The 24,902-nt window shown below is 59.7% G+C and overlaps 1 protein-coding gene across 3 annotated transcripts in view; it reads left to right on the plus strand.

Annotated features, from left to right (window-relative positions):
- The window catches only part of VIPR2 (vasoactive intestinal peptide receptor 2), a 55,130-nt gene extending 30,471 nt beyond the window's left edge, over positions 1-24,659 (plus strand). The window contains exons 5-13 of one of the 3 annotated variants that reach the window (XM_032305236.1): positions 10,062-10,159; positions 11,061-11,202; positions 15,017-15,134; positions 15,816-15,876; positions 17,447-17,516; positions 18,005-18,096; positions 21,055-21,184; positions 21,257-21,298; positions 21,963-24,659. In XM_032305236.1, coding sequence (XP_032161127.1) covers positions 10,062-10,159; positions 11,061-11,202; positions 15,017-15,134; positions 15,816-15,876; positions 17,447-17,516; positions 18,005-18,096; positions 21,055-21,184; positions 21,257-21,298; positions 21,963-22,136 — 927 coding nt within the window. In that variant the 3' untranslated portion in view covers positions 22,137-24,659. The other 2 variants (XM_032305235.1, XM_032305239.1) reach the window with 2 other exon arrangements.
- Positions 24,660-24,902: the final 243 nt, after the last annotated feature.

Below are 24,902 nucleotides of genomic sequence, written 5' to 3' on the forward strand. Positions count from 1 at the left end.
AAGAAATATAAAGACAAACTCACAGGGAGAGAGACCGTGCAGTCTCCCAGGAGACGGAAGACTCTGCCACGAGCCCAGGGCCCTGCTCCGGGGAGCACAAGGCCTCCGTCCAGCGAGGACTGGCTGTATCCATGGACCTGGGTGTGTCGGGCAGACTCGGGTGGCTGGCTGGGACCCCCGGCAGCGGGTCGAATGACACCAGGCGGGTCTTGACCCGGAACAGTGCTCTCGAGAAGGGTCTGACCTCCTGGCCCCCTGCTTCCCTTGGGCTTGTTCGTAAGCAGCCTTGCCCGGACAGACAGGCGAGGTGGCCGGCAGTCTGCAGGGCCGGGATGCCACTGCCCTGGCCATGCAGCAGGCGGGAGCAGGACGGAGGGTCCCCAGCAGTCGGGGAACAACCAGCTCTTCACCGAGCAGTCCGACTGTTTCTCCGTTCGATGTTCGCGTCTTAGGACTGACTGAAATAATGGAACAAAGGGTGGGGTCCGGCGGGATTTGCTCCACTGGGTACGAGCGAGCTCTGTCAGAGGCCTAGCAAGAGGAAGAGGAGGTTCGACGGAGCTCCCTGCTGACGGACGGTCACCTCGGTGTGCTTTGCGGGGTCTGCAGCTGGACGTGGCCTGAGAGCCACGAGAGCCGCTGACGAAGGACAGAAGCTCCTCGGGTCCAAGAGGTCCTCTTAAGAGCTCTGTTCTCCTTTTTAAAAGTCTCTTTGTTATATTTATGACTTTCTCAGAAATAAGAATATGTTACTTTTGTACTCAAATAAAATCTAATTTTAGTCCAAAAAGAAAAACCTCTTAAAAGTATGCCAGGCTTATCAGATCATTTCTCAGTTACATTTGCCTTTTAAGTCGGGGCTTTGTTGGGAGGTGAGGAAACCCAACTGTCCCACTGCGTCGTGTGGTGCCGTTCGTGCACGGAGGGTGCGGGGGCCCCGCACACGTCCCCCGTTCTCCAGGCAGAGTCTCGCCACGGCTGCGGTGCTGGCCGTGAATCGCCGAGCTGTGTGGGCACCAGCCAACCAACCAACCGCCGGCTGCGCGGGCTCCCCGTGGCTCCTGAAGCGTGGTGGAAGTGAGGGTAATCTCTAACCTCAGCACTGTAACCCCGCTTGGGAAGCGTGCCGTTTTGGCTGCTACCCGTCTGCGGTCTGGGCCCCAGTGCTGGCTGGGTCCCGGCACCAGCTTGTCGTGACGAGTGAGCGGCTTCCAGTCTGGAACATTCCTCAGTCTTTCTGCTGTGCGGCATGTGTTTCTGAAGAATACAGTAGACGGCCTGATCTTGGAGACGGCGTCAGCTGAGCTCACTCTGACGTTTCTGACAATGACACTTGGGTGTCAGGGGAATTAAATGCTTTGTATCTACGGCTCTTTACCTCAGAAATGTCGTATTTGGATTTTAAAAGAAAGTCATTTCTCTCCTCTGAGCCCTCCACACCAACAAAGGAATGCTCCGCATAGAGACTCAAACGAAGGGGCGGCCCGGAGAGCTGAGTGACGTGAGCCTCCCCTTCAGATGTCGCCCTGCAGCCGCGCAGGAGAAGCGGTGAAGTCAGGTCGCCATTATCCCCGCGGGCTCTGAGTGAAAGAGCAAAGCCGAGGTGCTCTGGGAAAGCAGCGTTTATTCAGAGCAGGAGTCTCGGACAGTCTCGGACGTCACCCTCCCCTCCACGGGGCACCTTCAGGAGTCTGCTCCTTCCTCAGGGGAGCGGGTGCCCTCCCAGAGGAGAGGAGGGCGTGGGGCGCTGGCCGCAGGCGTGTATGCACACACACACGGGCGTGTGCACACGCACAGTCACACATGCACGCGTACACCCGTGCACACACATGCGCACACGCACGCCTCAGCTCCTAGATCATTAGCACTGAGCTCTCCGCGGTGCGCGCTGACCCGTGGAGCCCAGCTCCCACGTGGAGGCAACACGTGTCCCAGATGCCCAGATATCTCTGACGGCTATAGGGAGGACCCGTGCCTGTTTCCTCGTGACTCTGCAAGCACATCCACACCTAGAAAAGGCCCTGATTTACCGCTCAGAAGCAGCCACGGGGAGGCTCTGGCTGCAGGCCCTGCCTTTCCCCTGCAGGGCCCGTCTGGACTGGACGGGAAAGAGAAGCCCCTTCTCCAGCGGTTCTGACCTTTTCTGTGAACGCAGCCCATGGACAGGCTTGGCAAGTGTTTCCTCACTTCGATAAGGAGTACGTGGACCATTGGGTTAATAAACTTTAAGACCTTTCTCGCTGTAACAGCGGTTTGCATTATAAAATCAGACCAAGTAACATAAATCACTTACTAAGGGCATTTAGGAAGCCCTGTGTGGACAGTCTCATTTAATCCCCGACAGGCCAAGGGACGCAGCACGGTTGTTACCATTTCTGGCCGGGAGAAGCAGACGCGGAAGGGAGTGAACCCCCGTCTTGTGTGTTCACGGAATGTCGGCCTGAGCCGGGGGCACCTGCTGTCCTGTGTGCGATGTTGATCCCAGGAGCACAAGCCCAGGTCCCCGGGCACCGCGCTCCGTGCTTCATGGGGAGTGTGTCTCCGTGACTTACTGAGCATCTGTACGTGTTCTCTGGTGGGGGCTCTAGTTTTTCCAAAATGGGTTTTTTTTTTTAAAGGGGTTCTCTTTTTCCGGTTGGGTTTTGAGAGTTCTTCGTGTGTTTTGTGCGCCCGTCCTTCATTGGGGTGTCCCCAGCCTGCGCGCGTCTTCCTGCTCTGAGGCATGGCTGATCGCGGAGTGGGAGTCGGGCTTTAATGCGTCTGCATATTAGCTACTCCCTTCTCGGACCGTGTCTCTGCAGCCGCAGCTCCATCGCGGAGTGGGAGTCACGATCATATGCGTTATTTAATGCGTCTGCGTATTAGCTACTCCCTTCTCGGACCGTGTCTCTGCCGCAGCCAGGGTGGTCTTCTTCTCCCCTCGGATGTCCAACCGCAGTTTCCTAGGTTCGTGTTTCACGGGAGGACCTCTGACCTATTCCGCATTCATTCCGGTGCCACTGTGAGCTCTGAACCTCCAGTCCTGGTGGGCGCACGTTGCCACGGGTCCTGGCGGCATGTGACTGGATTGCTTCTGCCCCTTTGTCAAACGCCATGGCTCTCTGTCTGGGCCCCGTTCTCTCCCCTGACCCACTCGCTGCGCTCGCCCGTGCCAGGCCGCCTCAATGGCCACCGTGGAAGTAGTCGTCAGTCTCATGACTCTGCCCCGGCGAGCAGGGACTCCCGTGACGGCGCCCGGTCCCCCGCTGTGGGGCAGCCGCGGGTCCTGTGTCCTTCCCCCCTTGTTGATCCAAGAAAGGTGGTTGGTTTTTCAATTTGATTCGTTCGTTGTCAGCATGAAGTGGCAACTTCCACACCCCTTACAGGCAGCACTAATTCCTCTTAAAGTATAAAATCAAAACAAAAGAGTAACCGTGGCCCTCGTGGGGGACGGCACCGTGGGTTTCCGGCCGGCAGCTTCAGGGCCCGTATCCTTAAACATGCTTCTCGTGTCCTGGAGTTCATGTCCCCCATCTGTTAACGGGGACTTGCTTCCGTCCCAAGGTTCTTGGGAGAACTGGATGAATTTCGTGTCACATTTTATTAAGTGGGGAGCCCTCCACCAAGGTTTTGAGTATCGCCACAGTCGCCTGAGCAGAACGGCTTTAGTGGACAACGTGGGGCTCAGAAGACACTTGCCCAGGAAATATCAAGAGGAAAACCTCCGCTTGCGACGTTTTACAACAGGTGGTTGTGAGCTCTGCCCTGAACCTCTTGGGAGTGGGGCTTTGATGTCTTGCCGCGCACTAGGGGAATAAATGGATCCTTGGACCTCATTCCCCATAAATCGGGGGTGGTTTCTAGTGATCTCTAACGTTTGTTTCAAAGAAAGCCTTGGGGCACCGAGGTTAGGCCCCTGACCCTTAGTTTTGGCTCAGGTTGTGATCTTGGGGTCATGACTTCAAGTCAGTGGGAGTCTGTCTGGGATTCTCTCCCTCTCCCTCTGCCCCTCCCCCACAAACATAAATAAGTCATCAACAAATCAGTAAAACAAAGAAAGCCTCAGGTTTCCACTTTTTATGGCGAGAACAGGCATGTCCTTGTCATCTGACAGAGGGCTGCCGGTCCCCAGGCTCCTGAAATCCTGCCGCAGCCCCAGAAACCACGCCCCCAGGTGACGTCCCCTGGACTGGCCATCACACTCCAGCGTGTCCTACTGTGTGAAGCAAGCACAGCCCTTAAGCCTTGCTGGCCGCCCCACGGGGCGTCGGACTTCGTGAGCCCTGGAGTCGGGAAGGGACAGAGCCAGTGTCACCAGTGGTGGTCTTGTCCCTCGGGGGGCCCGACGCCCCTGCTCCACCTGGCCGGCCGCCCCCACCCCCTCCCCTCCCCCTGGAGCCCCGGGCTTCTCCTCCCCGCCGAGCACTCCTCCGGCAGCTCCCACCACCCACGTGCTCCTGCCCCAGCTCGGCCCTTCGGTCTGAACTCGGAGCGAGACGCGCAGGCTAGCTCTCCCGCAGGCTAGCTCTCCCGCATCGTTTCCCAGCTGTGTTTGGGTGCTGTTCACCCGACAGGACTTCATGCGCCCTGAGGATGGGAACTGCGCCTTCCAGTTCAAGGGGGACGCGTCCTAAGAAGAAGGGTCTGCGTGTCCGTGGTGTTTTCTCTGCCCCTGATGCAAAGGTGCTTGCTGATGCGCAGGCAAACTGTTCTGCGAGGGGTCTGGGAGACCATTGTTTTCCCAGCGGGGTGTGTGTGATGAAGGCATCGTAGGTTCAGGAGAGAATGCCGCTGAGCTCCTGTGTCAAGTTCGCTGAGGGGAGAGGTGACAGGCGGCGCAGCTTTTACCAGAAAGCTTCTGAGACTGTGCTGGCGTGAGTCAGAGGTCTCTGGTCTGGCCAGCAGTCTCTCGGCGCCTTCGGGCAAAGTGCACAGCTGGAAACCCAGCACACAGGCAGGGCAGCACGAACATCTCACAGAACCGCATTCTCCAGGCTACTCTCCTTCAAATGTGGGTCGCTGCCCACTAAATTGGTTGCATACCCTACGAACGGCTTGTAATAGGGTGACTATATTGTATGTCCGCCAACCCTGGCCTCTTGAGGGAGAAAGGAGGAGCTAGTAATGAGGGCTCCGGACGCCAGATGCAAGCCAGGCCTGGGCCAACCGTAGTCCGTCGTCACCCTAGTTATGACCCACTGTTTGGGCGACACTGGCTGGGCCCTCCGCGTCCCTGAGAGGAGCTCTGTCTGCTGGCAACACCTGCACAGACCTGCACTCGTGGACAGTGAGAAGAGGGCATCACTTTGTCCACACACTTGCTGGGCGGCTCAGGAAGCAGGTCCCCAGCACGGGCTGGCAGGGAAGGACCAGCCTGGCCGCCGTCTCGGATGTCGCCCCCTCCCAGGCAGGGCTGCCGAGCAGAAGCTGGGCGGGAGTTTGCTGGCCCAGCCCGAAGCGACTCAGGGCGGAGGGTCCCCACTGCCTGCCCGTCACCCTCGCTGGCTCCTCACAAGTACTGAAGTGTTGAGAAGGGGAAGTTTCCTGGACTTCTTTGTCTTCCTTCCTGATTTGTGGTGATGGTGGTGAGAGACTTTTCCAAGGAAATCAGCCTCGACGTGTGATCAAAACACATGGCCGTGTATCTGCAGGGGACCCAGGGTGGTCCCCTGCTCCAGGGTGTGGAACTTGGCCATCGGGTCACATGTGCTGTGGCTCTCAGGACCCGAGCGGTACTGACAGCCGTTTCTGTGCAAGAAAGCATCACGCCAGCATTGCCTGGGAGCAAATGCCTCCAGCGGCCAGGCTGCTCCTCCCAGATTTTCCCCCCGGCCCTGCCAAGGCCATGCATCGTAGGGACTGTCCACGGGGGAAGGAAAACCACATTAAAGATATCACATGACACACAAAGCGAATGTTTGCTGGTGATGGAAAATGAAATCCCAGGTTCCTGACGCATCCAACATCCAGGTGCTCTTCCCCTGAGATCTCTTTAAACGGAGCCGCCCCCTTGTCCCCGACCACCTGGCCCTCCCGCGGTGGCAGCCCAGGCCCTGCCTCCTCAGCTCTCTCAGCTTCCTGGCACAGCCACCTCGGACGCAGTCACGGCCCTCACAAGGTCCCCTGAGCCCCGGCTCGCGCCCCGCGCCAGGCTGGGCTCCTCTGTCCCGCACCGTGCTTGCGGCTGAGAGAGGAAACCCACGACATCCGTCAGCAGAGAAAAGAACCCTCTCGATCGGCCTGCAGTGGCCAGATCCACGAGCTGGATTTCAGGTCTCACCCTTGTCTGGGGATGGCGGGGACTTAATAATCTAGAGGCTGTTCTTCTGGAGCAACACCACTTCGCCCCACACAGAAGCAGAGGCCCCTCCGGTTCCTGCCGGTGCCCTGTGAATGGAGGCCTGCGGAGGGCACAGTCGTAGGTGGGCAGGCCTGAACCCTCTGTGGTCTTAGGAAAATTGGGAAGAGGGGCAAGAGGCAGGTAAGAGTCCCCGAGGGACAGAGCCTTGTTCTGGAGGAAGTCTGTGTCCGCCAGGCAAGGAGAAGCTGGCCTTGTCCTCCGCACTGGGGTCCCCACGCTGGGTCCTCCCCACCCAGCTGCCTGCTGTGTTCAGTGACTTCTCCGTCCGCCCTGACGTTGCCCCCGACACTCCTGTGAGAAGCCTTGGGGAAGCCCCGGAGGGCAGGGCCCTGTGCCGTCAGCTTCTGGGAGGAGCTGAAGCGAGAGTCCTTACCAAAAAGGGAGTGGGGTCGCTGCTGCCTTTCCCGTCGTATGGGCCAAGGACAGAGCCGTGACGCAGCCCAGGGCTGCAAACCCAGATCCATCCGGCACGTGGATGTGACCCCAACCCGCTGAGCACCCACGTGCCCCGTACGCACTGCCCGTGAGCCGCAGCTCTCCTTCCTGCCGGGCAGAGGTCGTCACCCTAGCCTCCGGGTTCACCTCGGTCTGAAGATCCGACGACATGGTGAGGGAGAGCTGAGACCGTTAACTTCCGCGATCTCTGGTTCCCAGCGGCCCGCAGGGGGTGGGCGAAGGGGACAGGACGGGTACCTGCGCTCACGGGGCTCCAGCCACCGCCGTGTGACCTGGCCAGGGCAGGACAGAGGCTGGGAGGGCAGCTCCCCGAGGAGGGGCCCCTGAGTAGAGTGCTGCGTGCAGGGCAGGGGAAGGGCCGAACCGCGGAGACGCAGCGCTGGCGGCCTCCAGGCAGCAGTGAGGGCGCAGGTGGAGGCCGCCGTCTGGTTAGAGGGGCCTCAAGCACGAGGAGGGGTCTCCAGCCACCTCGGTGTGGCCCACGGCTCTGCCCACAGAGGGGCCCTGCAGAGGGTTTTAAGCAGGCGCCAGAAGGGTCACGTGTACATTTTAACCCTGCCTGTGGTGTAGACCCGAGGTTCGGAAAGGAGCCACATCGGAATCACCGCAGGGTCTGGTTCGGGGCAGGCAGGGGTTGATGGCCTCTGGGTGTTTGTTTTTGGACACGTTCCTGAGGGATGATGTCACTGCCGCTCTGGGGTCACACCGGGAGAACCACCAGTACACAGCACAGCAGCGTGACCTCACGTGGACCAGAGCACGCGTCTCCGCAGGTGGGGGAACCAAGGCAGGAAGCCGGACTGGGAATCCGAGGCTGGGAAGACCCTGGAGCCTCCACCCAGACGCCCCATGTAGACCCTCCGTGCAGTTCTAGAAGCCACTTCTAATGAAAATGAATTTATCTATTTATTTGAGAGAGAGCATGAGTGAGGAGAAGGTCAGCGGGAGAAGCCGACTCCTCGTGGGGCTGGGAGCCCGATGCAGGCTCGATCCTGGAAGTCCGGCATCGTGACCTGAGCCGAAGGCAGTCGCTCCACCAACTGAGCCACGCAGGCGCCCGTGAATTTATTTTTTAAAGATTTCATTTATTTATTAGAGAGCTAGAGAGAGAGCATAAGTAGGCAGAGCGGCAGGCAGGGACAGAGGGAGAAGCAGACTCTCCCCTGATCAGGGAGCCTGATGCGGGGCTCGATCCCAGGACCCCGGGATTGTGACCTGAGCCGAAGGCAGAGGCTTCACCCCCTGAGCCACCCAGGCGCCCCCTAATGAAAATCGATTTAAAGGTGCATCAAAGATGGACATTTCCACACAGTTCTAGGGCCCATGTTCTAAACATGAATTCTTATTCCTCAGCTCTGTCCCCACCGGCAGCGACACAGGTCGGCTGTACACAGAGACCCCAGAAGTTGTTCGTCGGTGCCCTCGAGCAGAGCCCCAGACCGTGCCCTTGTGATCCGCCTCGTTCTCTTAGAAGTTGGCTGGGAGAGGCGTCCCGCCTGCTCACACAGCGCGTCACCCTGTGGCCGTTAGCCTTGGCTCTGGGTTGCTCAGCCCTGGGGCTGTCCTGCGTTCTGTTCTGGTGAGACTTCCCCGGAGCTGCGCGCCTCTGAGGCCTCGAGCTTGTCCCAGAGTGTGCTCGGGCGAGAAGCCCTTAACAGAGACAATTTGCAAATAACCAGACCAAACCTTCTAAATGACTGAGCACATGAGAAATGTGAAATCTAAACCTCTTTAAGCAAAGTAATACAGATTAAAATGTGGATATTCTTTTTTTTTTTTTTTTTTTTTTTTACACGGACACAGAAAAAACGTCTTAACTCATACCTCTCTCAATTTCCAGTTCACGTGCTGTTCCTGGAAGTCCGTCCAGGGGTGAAAATGTGCCTGCAAGCTCCTCGTGGAGCTTCTCTCACTCTCCCTGTTCCCAAGGCACCTCGCTCGCTGGTTCCCAGTAAATGCCGGTACATGTGCGAGCAGGGTGAATTAAACTAATGGCAATGCCAACTGTGTTCAGCAAGAAATAAAAATCTTCTGTACGACATTGGAGGTAAAACAATTCCCAGCACAAATCACTCGAAAATGGTAGACGGAGTGTAACCGTGTTGCTTGAAAGTGCACAGCTGAGATTTCAAGAAAGGAAAGAATCGCAGGCACATTGCCGAGCCCCGGTGCGGCCCGCAGGGGCGGCTGGTTCCCGGGGCAGCAGCCGCAGCATCTGGAGGAGCTGGGGTGAGCCGCGCGCAGGTGTGGGTGGCGGCGGGCGGCTGGAGCGGAGAGCTGGACGGAACGTCTGCCCGTGGCAGTGATGGGGAAGGTCTTCTTACCGCCTTTGCTTTCCAGGAGGAAGATATGGAGGGCGCGCCCTCCTGCAGGCAGGTTCCCCATCTGGGTCTTTGAGAGGCTATACCAATTTCATTTTCTCGTTAAATATTAACGAGAAACTCATTTTTTCCAAACTTTGCAATTTACTTCTGAAATATGTCTTTACCCATATTGAGTCTTCAATAATGAGGGTAATAAGGAGACAGAAACTCTCCTCCAAGGGCATCACCTTGTTGTAAAGAACAACACTGGGGCTGGACGGGGTGTGGACCAGCCTGCGGGGGACTGGCCCATAGGTGCCCCACGAAGCTGCAGGAGCAGGCCTGTCCCTCCTGCCTCGGCCTGGACCTGGGTTTGCTCGCTGACCCCAGGGCAGGGATCAGCTCGGTGCCTCCCTAGCGGGCACCATCCCCTCAGTAGGGTTTAAACTAAGCTGGTGTGAACAGAGCTATGGAGAAATCAGGGCCAGTGTGGAACGTCCACTGGGTCCACACTCCTGGGCCAGTGCAGCATAAACCTGGGTAGGTCAGGACATACTTGCAAAACCAGCCCCCTGTGGTTTCTGGGACTCTCTCATGGGAAGCACCCCCCCAACCCCTGTCTGGTATCAGCTTATTTTAAAAAATATTTTTTAGAACAATTTCAGCTTATTTTTAAAGAGTCCCCCATAATGAACAACCCATATTCTTGACATCGGCAGTTTCTCTCAGATTTGTGATGTGTGATCAGACGGCAAAGTGGGGGACCCTCAGATCACCCCTCTCCCTGCTCCACAAAGAGTCACTCAGAATGAATTTTAAGGAAATAAGCAGGCATTTAAAGAGGTGAATAAAGCGTTTGGGCTCAGAGTGGAGGTGGGCTGGTGCTGTCTGGCGTGCCCCGGGCCGGGCAGCATCGCTCCGGCCCAGGCTGACCGCCAGCATCTCTCCATGCCTCTTCGCAGATCACGTTCTACGTTCTGGTGAAAGCCATTTACACGCTGGGCTACAGTGTCTCTCTGATGTCCCTTACCACCGGGAGCTTCATTCTGTGCCTCTTCCGGTAAGTATCGGGAATGAGCCATTCTGCTGAGACCAGAAATTGTAGGTTTAAGCCAGGTGGGCCCATCCGAGGAGGAAAGAGATTCACTGTCTCCAAGCCGGCTCTCTCTCCGTTACACCCGGAAAACTCCCTTGGAGAATCCCGTGTGGAACACCAAAACACGTTGCTAATATTCACATTTCTGTGTACATAGTCCGCATTTCTTATATAAAGACACGATGCTGACTTTGGATAAGAATTCAGTTCAGCTGCTGCTACTGAACACCTCGCCGTTGCACAAATCCTTTGAAAATACAGAAGCCGTGAGCCTGCTCCTGCCATCCCGCAAGCGGGGAGAAATGCTCCTACGCTTTGGGCGTCGTGTCCTGACGGCTCTGAATCAAAAGTCAAAGTCAAAACAAAGACCAGTTGGGTTTTCTGCAGAGCAGAATGTACGTGGAACAGGGGAATTACAAACAAATGTTCTGAGCACTTTTTAGAGAAGCAGATATCACATGAGGTGAAGTTCACAGGCAGGTCATTCGACACGGGTCTTGCAGGAAATTTGCTGCAAAGATGTTCTCTTCACATCTGTGAAGTGGGCACAGGCCGCCGCGGCCCTGTGTGCTTCCACTCTTGCTCCGAAGTCCTGCTCCAGGGCCCCAGCCTCAGGAGATGGAAATAAAGGACCAAGTTTTACCTACAGAAATAGTTCCCATAATGCAGAACTGAGAACATCCGACACATTCAGTAAGGGACAGTAACGTCCACAAAAACACAAGAAGCCTTACGATTACATCTGATTATTAAAGTGTTCATGGCTCCCTCCACCCCACCCCACCTCACCCCTGCCGCCCCCTCCCCCACCCCACCTCACCCCTTCCCTCCCCTCACCCCTCACCCCTGCCCGTCTCCACCGCAGGAAGCTGCACTGCACCCGGAACTACATCCACCTGAACCTGTTTGTCTCCTTCATCCTCCGAGCCGTCTCCGTGTTGGTCAAGGACGGGGTGCTGTACTCCAGCTCGGGCACAGGGCACTGCCCCGACCAGCCGTCCTCCTGGGTAAGGCTGCCCCTGGGAGCAGGGTCCTCGCACTGCGGGGACGGTGGCCGGTGCGAACTGCAGCCCCACAGACCTCCGTCCTCGCCACCCGGGCCCGTGGTCCCCGCCACCTGACACTGGGATGCCGTCTCACAGCTCGTGCTCGGGGCTAAGGGCAAGGGTCAGGCTGAGCAGCATAGGGGCTGCCCGAGGGGCTGGGGCTCAGAGCAGGCCCAGGTTGGCAGGTGAGACTGGGATGTGTCCCAGGCACCTTCCTGGTCTGGGAGGTCGTGGGCCGCGAGCGCTCACCCCCGAGCAGAGCCGGGAAAACACGAGGGCACCACCCCCACGGGAGCCGCGGCGGCAGCTCTGGGCTGGAAAACCCGACGTGGTAGAGAGGCACAGTGCCAGTGTCTTCGCCCCCCATCTCCCAGATGCCAGAAAGAGAAGCAGCCGTGGACTGCCGGGGGAGAGTTCCCAAGGGGGGCCTGAGCCCCCGCAGCCCCCACCGGGAGCCCCGTGGCCTGTCTGTGACCACGCTGGGCCCAGCAGTCTGCCATGAGGAGGAACACGCTAGTTACTTCTACGGCTGCACACTCCTGTGCCAGGCTCCCGCCCAGGCTGCGCTGGTGCTGAGTGTGGCCTGCGGTGCTGGGCTGGGCTGCACACTGACCGCGCCCCTCTGACACGGGGGTCCATCCGAGTCCTTCCTAGGGCTGCCTCGGGACCTCTGGCAGGCACCCGGGCCAACCGGCAGTCGGTGTGACCGCAGCTTCCCGGACAGCCCTCTCTGCACGAGGAGCCGGGACGCTGGCCAGTGCCCCCTCGGGCTCTGGGCAGCTGGATCTGTCTGCTGAGCTGTTGCCCGGGATGGAACAGACTTGAGTTAATTCAGTTTTCAGATAGGAAAGCCTTCTAGAACACCGCAGAACACCGGCGTTTCGCAGGCCTGCCAGTAAATAGATTTCTGGGGACAATCTGTTCATGACATACTTGGACTGAGTCAATCAGCAGAGTTTGTCGTAATAAAAGTAACACAAGACCCTTCACCCGGCAGACCCCCAGCCCCACGTGGGAGTCAGAGCCCCTGGGGTTCTTGCCACAGTGGAGTCTCTGACGTGGGCGACAGGGGTGAGCCCCAGTGCCACTCTGGGTTCTTCTTTCGTTGAGAAGCCTCCTTTCCCTTCTCCAGGAAGCTCAAATCTCTGCTCAAAGGAGCCCCCCTTCCTGAGCTTCTTATTAAGGGGCTGGTGAGTCTAGTGGGCCACAGACCCCACCATCCAACCCAGGCCTGTGCTCCCAGCCATGCAGACGAGACCCGGCGGGCTCCTCCCTGAGGGGTGGGGAGTGACAGCAGCCCAAGGGAACGAGAACCCTGCCACGGCCACCCGGCACCACCAGCCCCTATGCTGAAGGTCACTGACCCCCTGCCCACCTGGGGTTGGAGCTTCACCTCCCCACTTCTCGACAGCCTTCCAGGGCCAGGCTGGATGCTGCTGGGGAGGCTCTGTGATTCAGAAGAGCCGCTGGCCCATTTGTGCGGGAGGACGCAGGTCTCCTGAGCGGGATGGGGCTGCGGTCAGCGTGCAGACAGCACGTGTCCCACACATCCTGGCACTGAAGTTGTCCAGGGATTCAGGGCTAAGGACTGAGGTGTGAGAAGCAGGGAGCAGGTGCAGAGTCCCACTGCCCAGTTCCCAGAGGGGTCCCCAGACGCTGCACCCCTCCATCAGGATGTCACCAAGATGGGCACCCACAGAGGCAGGAGGTGGGGGACAGAGGCAGGAGGAAAGGAGGGGGCTGGGTCTTCCCCCCTTGTTCCCAGAGAGGGCAAGTTTGGAGAAAGTTAGAGAGACAGGCAGACCTCAGCATGAGGGCCAGAGAAACCTCTTTTCTTGCAGTTGCATTTTTTGGACATTTTGGTTCTCAGCTGGGTACCAAACCAACATTATTCTCACAAGCAGGGGGCATCTCCCCCAAGTAGGCCGAAGGGTCTGTTTCTCAAGGTATTTGGAGGAGCCGAGCACTAGGCAGAGTCTATTTCCTTCCAAGAGGAGGCTTCCCCTCCACGGGCCCATTCTCCCCACGTACCCTGGACACAGCGCTGAGCCCTGGGCTCAGTGTGTCTCCTCCTGGCTGCCCCAGGCGGGCTGCAACCCCGGCAGCTGATTCTCACTGAGACCAGAACGGACGACATGTGGGGTCGATGGGGACTCTGAGAAACCTAGCTTCGGGCTTTCCGAGGTGCTCCCCGTGAGCCTGAGCCCCCGGGAGGGGTCAGGTGGGGTGTCCATGGTGGCGGCCGTGGCCCAGCACATGTCACATGTGGAACCACCGCACCGATGACGGGCACCACGACTCCCCGCAACACGAGTCTCTGCGCCTGTTCTGGCTCCGTCCGACGAGCGCCGCCGTGCAGGCTGCCTCGAAGGGCTCTGTGCTCTACAGCTGTGATGCCGGTGACTGCGCGGCTTTCCCAAAAGTCGGAGCCGCTGTGGGCTGTGTGTCTGCCGCGGCTTCTCTGGCGTCCCAGGGTCGGTGGGCTCCGAGCACCTCCGCTCGCACCCCGAGCACACGCCCGCGTCCCGGTGAGTGGCCCTCAGTGAGTCCCAGGCTCACTGCGGCTGGTTTTCCTGTTCCCACAGTGTGTCGTGAGTGCGTCTCTCCACTTAGGGTGCGGGGGCACGACGTTCGGGGGGACCTACGTGCCAGCCCCACTCCTGGCCCCTTGGGCCTCAGGCACTCAGCCTCAGGAAGCAGGAACTGGTAGCTGCAGCCCCGCAGACAGTGGGGCTCACCCCGCTGCGGACAGAGAGACCTGGGACGAGGTCGGGGTGGGAGTGCAGTGAGCGCAGGAGGCAGGGGCAGGTGCCACGGGTCGCCTGGCGGAAGCTCCTGGCGGCCCCGGGCGCCAGCGTGGAAGGGCTGCCGTGACTTTCCGGTCAGCACCAGCGCCCCCACACATGCGCGCCGGTATATCCACACACGCACGTATAAAAGCACATGTGCATACACACGTGTGTGCAGCGTGCCCACGCGTGTCTGTGGGGTCTGTGTATCAGTACAGACACCACGTACAAGGTGCACGCTGTGCAGACGGACAGGACTCCTCCTCGTGTGGAAGTGTGTCCGCAGACACGCTCACGTGTCCACGTGAAGAGACACCCACATACGTAAAGTTGCCTCTCTCCGCGAGGGAGTGTCTGCCTGTACACATATGTAGTTTGTACGTACACGCATGTCGTGTCGGGGGGCAGCAAAGCTGCAGGAGAGAAATGAAGTCCCGTTCTTCAGCACACGTACACGAACTCGCTGATTAAAATCCTCAATTTCATGTTTTCTCAAGAGGCTGAAACCGCTGTGGGACTCTACGAAGGTCTGCGGGGTCTGGTTCCTCCCAGGAAAACTCTCAAGATGCCGGGAACATAGCGTGCTCGAGGGACTCTCTCATTCTGCCCTTTGTTGTTCTGCCCCTTGCTGAGCGGGTGTCGAGGACCAACGGAGGAGGGCGAGGGGGTGGGCAGACGACGAGGACACGGACGTGCGGCGGGGGGAGGGCAGGCGGCGAGACTAACCGCCGCGACGCCACAGCCCACGGCTGTCCGAGCGGCCGTGTTCATCCTCCAGTGAGTTCTGCCCCAGGGCTGGGGCTGCCGAGGGCCTCACGTGAGCACAGCGCCCGACGCCACTGTTCGGTCCCCTCGGGTCCTTCGCGTGCCTTCCGTCCTAGAGCTCCTTCGCCCGCCGTGCACTGTTGTGTCCGACGGAGTCTGTCTCTCTGCCTCTGTCCCTGACCTTCCAGGTCGGCTGCAAGCTGAGCCTGGTGTTCTTCCAGTACTGCATCGTGGCGAACTTCTACTGGCTGCTGGTGGAGGGACTGTACCTCCACACCCTCCTGGTGGCCATATTCTCCCCCAGCCGGCGTTTCGTGGCCTACCTCCTGATTGGATGGGGTAAGGACTGTTTCCCCCGTGCATGCCCGATGCCCCAGCAGCCACCTGCCAACGCTCCAGGTGCCTGATTTCCACTGCTCTCACCTAGAAATGCAGACCTTTTAGCTCAGAAAAACCCTTTGCTGCGCCGTAGGATGCCCTTCTGGTTAGATTAGGAAGAGCCTTCCTGGCACGACTAGTTTCCTGGAGGCAGCACCCTCATATTTCTAGGAACGAGGAACCTAGTCTAAAACTGCTATAAACTGTGCTGGAAAGTCAGAAAGAAGTGCCGTGGAGGAGAAGGGCAGGGAGCCCTTCTCACAGGAGGTCCCGGCAACCCACCAGTTAGCAGGACCTTCATTGGCCAGAATTGGAAGGGGCGTAAGCAGTGGTCCCCCTGGGCGCGCGGCGAGGGGCTCCCCTGCTGTCATTGCTCCCACACTCCGCAGCAACACTTAGGATGCACGGCGAAGCTTTGCCGGCCTGTGGGGCTTCAGCTTGCAAACCCACGTGTATCATCACTGCTTTGTAATGAGCATAAGCGTCAGAGCGTTTATGAAGCATTTCCACTTGACCCGTCCATCAGAAAGCCCCGGTTCCTGCTGCTCCTGGTGGATGAGGGTGCACACTTCTGTCCCTGGGGGCGGTCCCTGTTAGCTCGCGTGGGCTTGTGGATAACCAGGTGACTTCGGTTTATGGCAGGCATCCCCACCGTCTGCACAGCTGCGTGGACGGCAGCCAGGCTCTCCTTAGAAGACACAGGGTGAGTGCTCTGTCCCGCCTCTGCCCGTAAAATGGGGTGGACCAGTCCCGGCCACGTTGCCGGCATCGTTAAGTCTTTGGAAGCTAGAAAGAAGCTCCCTCTCTGGGTGGAAGGAGGGTCTGCGCCTGTGGCTGCCGCCGAGCGAAGAGCTCCACCGGCAGTGTCTGAGCACCGCCCACGGGAAGCCCTCAGACCTCGTGACGGTTCGCTGGGGCGACGGTATGTGGAGAAGGTCCGTGTGAGGGAAGGCAGTGAACCAGGTCCTGCCGCGGCTGGGATTGCGATGAGCCAGGCGGAGGCGGGAGCAGCACCTCCGGGAGCGGAAGCCGTGTTCACAGACGGGAGCCGAGCAGAAGGCACGCACCGTCTGCCAGGGCCAGGTGTGGGGGGGTGACAGCTGAAGACGAGGTTAAAATGGCCAGCAGGAGTGCAGCTCTCTGAGATAGTTCTCTAAAACGCAACAGAGCAGGGTCTGAAGTTCTTCTGTTTTCTGTTTTTAACCAACCCAGTGTACAGGGTCAGGGCCCCAGACACAGGCACCAGGATCAGGGCCCCAGAATCAGGCCCCAGGCTCCCACCATGAATGTTGCGCCTCGTGAAGGGCTCTCCGGGTCTACCAGTGCTCTACGAGTGGTATCAAACCACCCTAAAACTCAGCGGCTTGCAGTTTCTAGGGTGTGTTCCTGTGCCCGGGCAGCTTGGACAGACTCCCGTGGCCTTCTTCTGGCCGATGCCCGGCTTGCTCCCACACTGGGCCCCTGCTGGGTTGGCCGAGGGCTGGCGGGGCGGGGGCAGCACCAGCTGGCAGGCTCCCTTCTGTCCTGCAGGTTCCAAGCGTTCCACATCTTATTGCCATAACCTGCTAGGATTCTGAGGCGAGGGCTGACCTCTGCCCCTGCTGGGAGGGGTTGCAGAGCCCCACTGGGGGTGGGGGTAACAGGGAAAGATGGAGACGTTGCAAGCACCCACCCCCAGCTCGCTACTGGAGACAGCCCTGACGCTGGAAACCGGAGTGAGAACATCGCTGGGCAGACATTCCTAGCTGTGCCTGCCTCAGTTCCTCCGAAGGCATTTTAAACCTTCATTCAAGACCCAAACACAAACCATTCAGGAGGGGAGAAGAAATTAATTTTCAGGAGAAAAAACGCCCCTTTGTCGGACGCCGGCCGGAGTGAGCATGAGACCCCCGCTCCCTAGTCAGGGGCCTTCCGCGCAGCTTGGTGTCCCGTTGTCCTGCTCCGGGGGTTCTGCTCTGGCTTCACGTCTCTGTTAGCAGATGTCCGCGTCAGGAGGAGTGAGGTCACTGGCCAGGGGCGGATTGCAGCCAGGTCCCTAAGCGCGGAGCAGCTCTGCTCTCACAGCGGCCACCCGCCCGTCCCGGTCCCGCGTGCGCCGTCCCGCAGAGGGGTCTCGGAACACACCAGGCCCAGAGGCCCGCGTGGCTGGAGCACCAGCCCCGTTTGGCCAGCCCTGCGTAAGGGGCGCGTCCACAGGCAGTGCGTGGACCCTCCTGCCCTTGCTTTGTGCATGAATCGGAGGTGACGTGGTTTTCCTTCTCTCTTTTCTCTAGTTGCTGGGATACCAATGACCACGGTGTCCCCTGGTGGGTTATACGGACACCGATTCTGATATCGATTATAGTAAGTCATCTCTGTATGGAAACGTGAGCTATCCATTGGGCTGCGCGCTTGGGCAGAGAGGGAGCCCACGTCGCTGTTTTACATACGAGTAGCCTCGTCCCACGTGGCCCCCTGAGAGACGCAGTGGCCCAGCTCCTAACATCTGCCCTGGACTCTGTCCCCCTCTGGGAGGAAGGCTCAGTGAAGGGGGGAGGGGGTGGGGGGAGAGAGGCAAGCTCTCCAAACCCTGCAGGGAGGCGGGGCCAGCCCTGCCCGGACTGGAGCCGAGTCACGTTGTCCCCTCCGCTCTCAGGACTGACGCCCCTGCAGCCAGGGTCCTGAGATGCTGTCGGGAGACCCAGTCCGCTGGGGTTCTGAGGGCAGCCCCGGCCACCAGCTGGGCAGGGCAGAGCGGAGGAGAGCCGGTTCCGGGCTGGGCTGCAGACAACCTGGCCCCACCCACCTCCCCACCGGGAGCTCACACACACATGTGGTCTCTCTTTGTGCAGGTCAACTTTGTCCTTTTTGTGAGTATCATACGGATTTTACTACAGAAGCTGACGTCCCCAGATGTCGGCGGCACTGACCCGTCACAGTACAAGTGAGTCTGTGTGTGGGTCCCAGAGCCCAGCTGCCTTCACAGCCTCCCGTGGCCTGGAAACCCAGAGTCGGGGAGGACGTGCCTCTGTGCACGCAGCGAAGTCCCGCGTTCACCCCGTGGGTGCGGGACCGTGCTTGTGGCTGGGGCGGCGGTGTCTTCTCCCAGGCAGGTGACGGCGGCTCCGGTCGAGCCCCTCCCCTGTTTCAGCACGGACACCCTCTAGGGCTCACGGAAGCCCTCTGCCCGCTTTCCTGGTAATCTGACTTTTGCTCCTCAGTCACACATTCTCTGTATTTCATGCTTGACTCTTTGTTCCCCGTCAGACCACATGGTTCCTGCCGGCATCGAAGGCCAGGCCTCGTCCTGGATAATAATTCGTGGTTTATTGGCCGAATGATTACATGATGGATTTCATCATGTCCGTTCAGTGGGAAAGAGATCAGAGGTCAAGTAACGCCACAATCATCCGGCTAATTAATGAGGACCTGGAGACTCGATAAAAGAACGTGAAGATTCTATAAATTTCTGTCCAGAACGCACAAAGGAAATGCCCACAACTTATTATCAAGTAGAACCAGCTCAGCACGGGGTGGTTGGTCCAGCCAGTGGGGGCCCCAGACTCAGACAGACAGCTGGAATCACAGCCGCCTAGAGCTGTGCGACCCTGGGCCGGTGACCTGACTACAGCCAGGGGTGGGCCTGGCAGTGGGACAGGCAGCATCATTGGTGGCCAGGGGCCCTGTGCTGGGCTGACACACCAGCTGCAGGCCGGGGGGATGTGACCTCACTGCTCTGGGCCTCAGTGTCCTCATCTATAAAGTGGAAATGATGATCATCTCTAAGGAGGGTAAATACAGTTAGTACTGGAAAGACATTTAGTGCCAGCACCAGTAAGTGTTGTGGGGAAATCTGTGCACAGATCCTTCTGACCATGCCCTAGGCTACATACAACCCGAGGCATCCCTTTCTCTGCCCTGTCGACTCAAGGAAGCTACACAGAAGGCCAGACCTAGAGATGAGATTCCACATCAGACCACAAAGGACAGAGCCATGTCGTCCCATGCAAGCAGCACCTGTCCTGGCCCCTGAGCCCGCCCGCACCCACGGCAGGGACAGGACGGCTCTCAGTTGCTCTTCGAACTCAGTTTTGATTTTCAGCTGGTCTTGTTTAGCTTCTGTGCTGACCTTTTCTTTGGGGTCTCTGGGAGTGTCCGTTCAGTAGTCTTAGAGATACATGTTTTTATTTTAGAAACAAAATTAAGTAGGAAAATATAATCTGTTCTTTTCCCAGGATGACAAAAGAAACAGAGCTAGTCTGCAGTGTTGCCCTCTGGTTGTATCTTGATGTCTTTTCTCTGGAACTATCTTTATAACAGTAACAAACGCCCCCGAACAGGGTCCCAGAGGTCCAGCCTTGCTAGAAATCTGTCTCCAGAAATGAGCATGATCGTGATTCCACATGTACCTAAGGGAATTCAGGCAGATTCTGTGCCTCACACTGAACTGAAGGGCACAGCTCCCTACACAACCACCTTCGGCTCACCAGGCTAGTGCTGAAACAGGATGAAATGCAGCGACCTTGTGAGGTTAGATGTTTGGATCTGCAAGGGGACAGCGGTGTGACGCCCACTGATGGGCCGTCCTTGCCGACGGGGCTGGACCACATCCTGTTGCACAGCGACCGGGCTTCTGGGGTTTGCGTGGACGGCCCACTTGTAAGCACCGCAGGACATGGTTCGTTTGTGAGGGAAATCAGGAGAAATGGACACATTTCTAGAACTTACATCCCAGGCTCTGAGTGCTAGGTTCGAGGTCAGTGCCTTAAAAATATGTTAAGAAGTTCGTGACTTTTTCTAAGCATTGGGTTAAGGCCAAGGAAGAGGAGAAGGCGGGGAAGGGGCGGAGTGGAGCCTTCTCGCTGGGTTCCTTCGGGATCAGGCCGCCGGGTCCCTGCAGAGGCTACCGGATGTTCATTTAGGGGCCTTGATATGCACACACATCACCGGGTGGCCTGACTTGGCCTGGGGCCAGGATCCTCCCTGACGAGCCCCCGGGGACCCCAGTGCCCCTGACGAGCCCCCAGGGACCCCAGTGCTCCTGTCCATGCTGGAGCTACAAGGATGAAATCTGGCCACAGGCCAGGCCGACCCAGGAGGCTTTAGAGCGACCAGCGCCGGCCCCGCTGCGGGGACCTGGTTTAGTCGCGGTGAGGAGGCAGGCCGGACTGAGGACTCTAGAATTTTCCACGGATGACTCTCACACGCAGCAAGGAGAGGCCCCAGCTCAGAGCAGTGGCTCTCCAGTGGGATCCAGACAGCAGAGGCAGCATCTCTAGGAACCCGAGAGCCAGCCCTGCGAAGGCGGGGCCAACGACCGGCCTTCAAACGGGACCCCCAGTAGAGAAAGGAGACGGTTTGCCAGGGCGTGGGGAGAGCAGCTAAAGGAAAGGGGCCGTGAGCTCGGCGGTCTTTCTTCCAGGCGTAGAACCCAGCGAGCAGGAAGCTGCGTTTCCATCAGGGAGGGCGGTGACTCCGCGATGGACAGAACAGTTACATCGGGTCCAGGTCAACCAACCCCACGGAGCCGGGGGCACCCAGACCCCGGGGCACCCGTCCCGCTGCCACACTGTGTTCGGGGGGCTGCCCCCCTGCTGAGTCTGCTCCTGTGAACACAGAGTCAGACTTGACTGCCCGTGCGGGGAGGCTGCCCTCAGACGCACGTCCTTGCTGGGGGCCCGGCAGGAGGTCTCGGAGGAGCCTTGCGGCGTTAGGAAGTCCTGTTTGTCACCGGGCCGGCACGTTCTGCCCGCGGCTGGGTGGGGGAGGCTGGTTTTCCTCGGTCTGTGAGCAGCAGAGCTCCGAGGGTGAGGCCCTGGCCCTGGACCAGCGAGCCCCCCCACCCCCGCCACTCCCGGAGCCCAGGGGCCGGCCCCGCACTCAGCGTCTGTCTGTCCCGCAGGAGGCTCGCCAAGTCCACGCTGCTGCTCATCCCACTGTTCGGAGCCCACTACATGGTGTTTGCCGTGTTTCCTATCGGCATCTCCTCCAAGTATCAGATTCTGTTCGAGCTGTGCGTGGGGTCATTTCAGGTGCGTGTGGGAAGGGGCGGTTCCTCCTCCGAGAGTCGGGGCGCGGCTCTAACAGTCCTTTCTCGCTCGCAGGGCCTGGTGGTGGCTGTTCTGTACTGCTTTCTCAACAGCGAAGTAAGTGCTCGTCACAGCTCGGGGGACGTGTGTGGGTTCCCTGACGTGGCCCCGTGAGCTGCAGGAGAGCTCAGGTCTTCTGTCCTGGCAGCCCCATTCACCGAGCCTGTCTCCCCACACCAAGCCGGCTCTCCCACAGGGAGAAAGCTCCCGAGAAAGCTCCCCGGCCGGCGGGCGAGAGCAATCCTGCCCTCGGCGTGGCCCCGGCCTTACTCCTTGACCCCGGATATCGGGCCACGCAGACACCCATGGGGAGGGGCGGGCCCAGGGGTGGGAGCCCTGCTCCCTGAGCTCCCTGCCCACAGCCAGTGAGGATGCGCGTGCGTGAGGCCCCCAGAGGAGAGCCCTGGTCGGCTTGTTCCCGTGTGCCTTCCCCTGCCAGGCCTCATGTGGCCCCAGCCCCCAGGCTTCCAGCCCTGCGCCTCTCCCTCCCTCAGCTCAAATGCCCTCCGGGAGCCTGCTCCCCTTCCGCTGCTCTGGGGGGCCCCCGAGTCCTGACCCCACCTGGCTCTGAGCACCCTTGCCTGCTGCTGCCCGTCATCCCTCCTGGTGCTGGCTGCCTGGCCGGCCGCATCTTCCGTACTGCGGCTCCCCCAGAGCAGGGCGTGTGTCAGCTCCCACGTCCGCCTGACCCCCGCTTCCTCGTTGCCTCGTCCTCGCCCAGGTGCAGAGCGAGCTGAAAAGGAAGTGGCGCGGCCTGTGCCCCGGATGGCCCTGCGGCCTGGACCACGGGCTCCGCCGCGCGTCTGTCTCGAGGAACGACTCGGAGAACGCCCTGCAGTTCCACCGCGGCTCCCGTGCCCCATCCTTCCTGCAGACGGAGACCTCGGTCATCTAGACGGGTGCCCCATTGCAGATGGACAGATGTGGGCAGCCGCAGGCCAGGAGAGCCTGCGCGGACAGATGTGGGAGCCCCAGCGGGAGAGCCCTGGCGGGTGACTCAGGGGTGACTCCACAGAGCTGGTCTCTGCCTGTCCCCTCCGTGGAGCTGGGGTCCCGTGGGCACCGGCTGGGACTTCAGTCTGATCCCTGTTAAACGTCAGTGTGTAGGCAGTTTTGCTCGTAATGCTGTTTGGCCAAGTAGGGGGACCTGTTTTCAGAGAGAACAGGGAGACGACGCGGTCTCTGAAACGGGACACAGTGGCCCAGAACTTGGCTCCATCCACTCCACCCTGGAAGGAATGAAGGTGGGTTTCTAATGGTGCCAGTTCTGGACAGGGGGCAAAGGCCTGAGCTGGGGGCTGGAGCGTCCCCCTGCATGACCCCCAGCTCTGGCCTCCCCTGCCCAGTCCTCAGTAGGGCAGCATTCTCATCTGCCAGACACAGGCACGTGCAGCAGAGCCTGCCCCTGCTGGGTGCCCCTGCTCGTCCCCACCTGGCCCAGGGCCACCCCTACCTGCTGGTCCACCAGGAAAAGTGCAGAGAAGAGTGTCAGTTCACAACGGCAGCGAGTGGCGTGTCACCCTGCGAGGGCACCGAGCCTAATGAGACTCCCCCTGAGACCACGTCAGGCCTCCTCCCCCCGCAGGCGTGAGAAGATTGGGTAACCTGCGGCCCAGCTTGTAGGACCTGGTCATCAGGGCAACTACGACACCAGGCATTTTATCTGGAGCAGAAAGCTGTTTTCCTTTTAATGAAATAATCTTTTAATGAAAATAATTTTAAAGTCCATTTCTGCTTAAACGGAGGTTATTCAAACAAAATATAAAAACGTGTTGAGCGCTTCTGTCCAACCGTGGCAAGCAGCAGCCCCAGTTTCCAGTTCCCCCGATGTCTGCAGATTCGGGAGCTGGTCTGAGTGCTGAGCAGCTGCAGAGACGGCAGGCGGCCGGCGAGGAGAGGGCGCCCGCCCCCATGCCGGGCCGGCCTTGCAGCACCGGACAGACGGACGATCTGCCCATACCCCGTCCAGCTGCCCCAGCTGCTGCACTCAGCAGTTCGACCCCATTTATGTTCCTGGCGCCCCCAAACCTGAGGCCATGAAGTCTTCTTCCTGAGGCGAAGCCTGGACAAACAGGGACAGCAGAGCGGCTGTGTGCAGAGGTCCCTGAGCTGGGGCCCCCACCTCAGATGAGTCACTGTCACCAGATCCCCATGACCACTGAAAGCCCGACCCGGGCTTACGTGGGGCCATGGCTTGTGCTCAGCCCCGGACGTGCCTCTTCCTTGCTGGCCTGCACCAAGGCCCGGCAGGCGTGGGCGGGTCTGTCTTGCCTGGGAAAGGGGAGGAGGCCGGGAGAGCAAATGTCTCCTAAGAGCAGCGCGGGGTCAGCACACTGGTCCTGACCTGCTGTAGTGTGGGGGGGACGTCCACAATCACTGGGTGCAGCACTTCAGGAAAACCTGAGCTCCTGTCCAGAGGCTCTAGACTGACTGGTCTGCAGGTCCCGGGCCCTCGGCTGCCACGCGGAGGGCAGACTCACCGTGCTCAGCGGAGGCCGTCCCCGTGCCCCGAGCTCTCCCTGCAGGCCCAGCAAGCTGCACGGAGGAAGGCAAGCAGAGCCCCGTGGCGCCTTCAAGGCCCTGGAAGCCGCCACCTCTCCCGGGGCGCTGAGGCCGCCGGCCAGGTTGCCCTCCTCAGGGCACTCAGGGCAGCGGAAGTAGCCACCCAGCATGCAGCGGCTCCGGCAGCCACCCTAGCTGAGAAGCAGGGGCAGGGCTGACACACATGTGCACGCCTGTGTGTGTCTGCGAGTGCCCCGACCCCGTGCGCCTCGGCCCGTAAGATCTGCGTCAACACCGTCTGTGCTCAGCCCGCGCTCCCCTCCGGAGGAGCAGGGTACGCCGTGGAATGCAGACTCTCAGAGCCAGGTTGGAGGCCCACCGGGGAGGAGGGCAGCCTCGGCGCAGCGCCAGGTTGTGGGGGAGGGTGTCCCCGGGAGACCAGGGAGGACCACGGTCCCGACGCTCAAGGAAGACAGTGGTGTGGGCTTGCGCCCCCGCCACGCTGAAGGAGACCCTCTCCACGGCGGGCCTGCTCCTTTCTTAGCAAAAAAGGCAGCTTTTAAGGGGCCTTTTTTCAGGTGTTCAAGTAACAGGCAGAACAGTCACTGGCCCGGGCTCCCCCGTCCCTCCCTCCCGATACAAGCCGAGGTGTCGCACGAGCATTTGTGCGCACGCCCAGGGACTCCCCCAGAACAGGGTCTCCCACGTGCTGGGCACAGCCCAGCGCAGTGGACCAGCGGCGGCAGGTGCAGCTCCCTCGGTGGCAGCTGGGACGGTCCCCACCCACCAACCCCAGCATCGCTGACATTTCCTCTCTTCTGGGCCCCAGTCTGCCGGCCTCCAGGCACGGCACAGGAGCACCTGCCCCTTGGTTCTGCATTAATGCGGAGCCTGATCTCCCATGAGACGGCCACCCCCAACCCCCGGCCCCCGACAGGCGCCCCCCACCCCCAATGCAGGTCCACTGCTTTTTATTTTTTTTTTTCATAAGATTTTGTTTGTTTATTTATTTGACAGAGATCACAAGTAGGCAGAGGCAGGCAGAGGGGGAGAAGCAGGCTCCCTGCTGAGCAGAGAGCCCGACGCGGGGCTCGATCCCAGGACCTGAGATCATGACCTGAGCCGAAGGCAGCGGCTTTAACCCCCTGAGCCACCCAGG

The sequence above is a fragment of the Mustela erminea genome, chromosome 11 (assembly GCF_009829155.1).
Source record: "Mustela erminea isolate mMusErm1 chromosome 11, mMusErm1.Pri, whole genome shotgun sequence".
Classification (NCBI taxonomy): domain Eukaryota; kingdom Metazoa; phylum Chordata; class Mammalia; order Carnivora; family Mustelidae; genus Mustela; species Mustela erminea.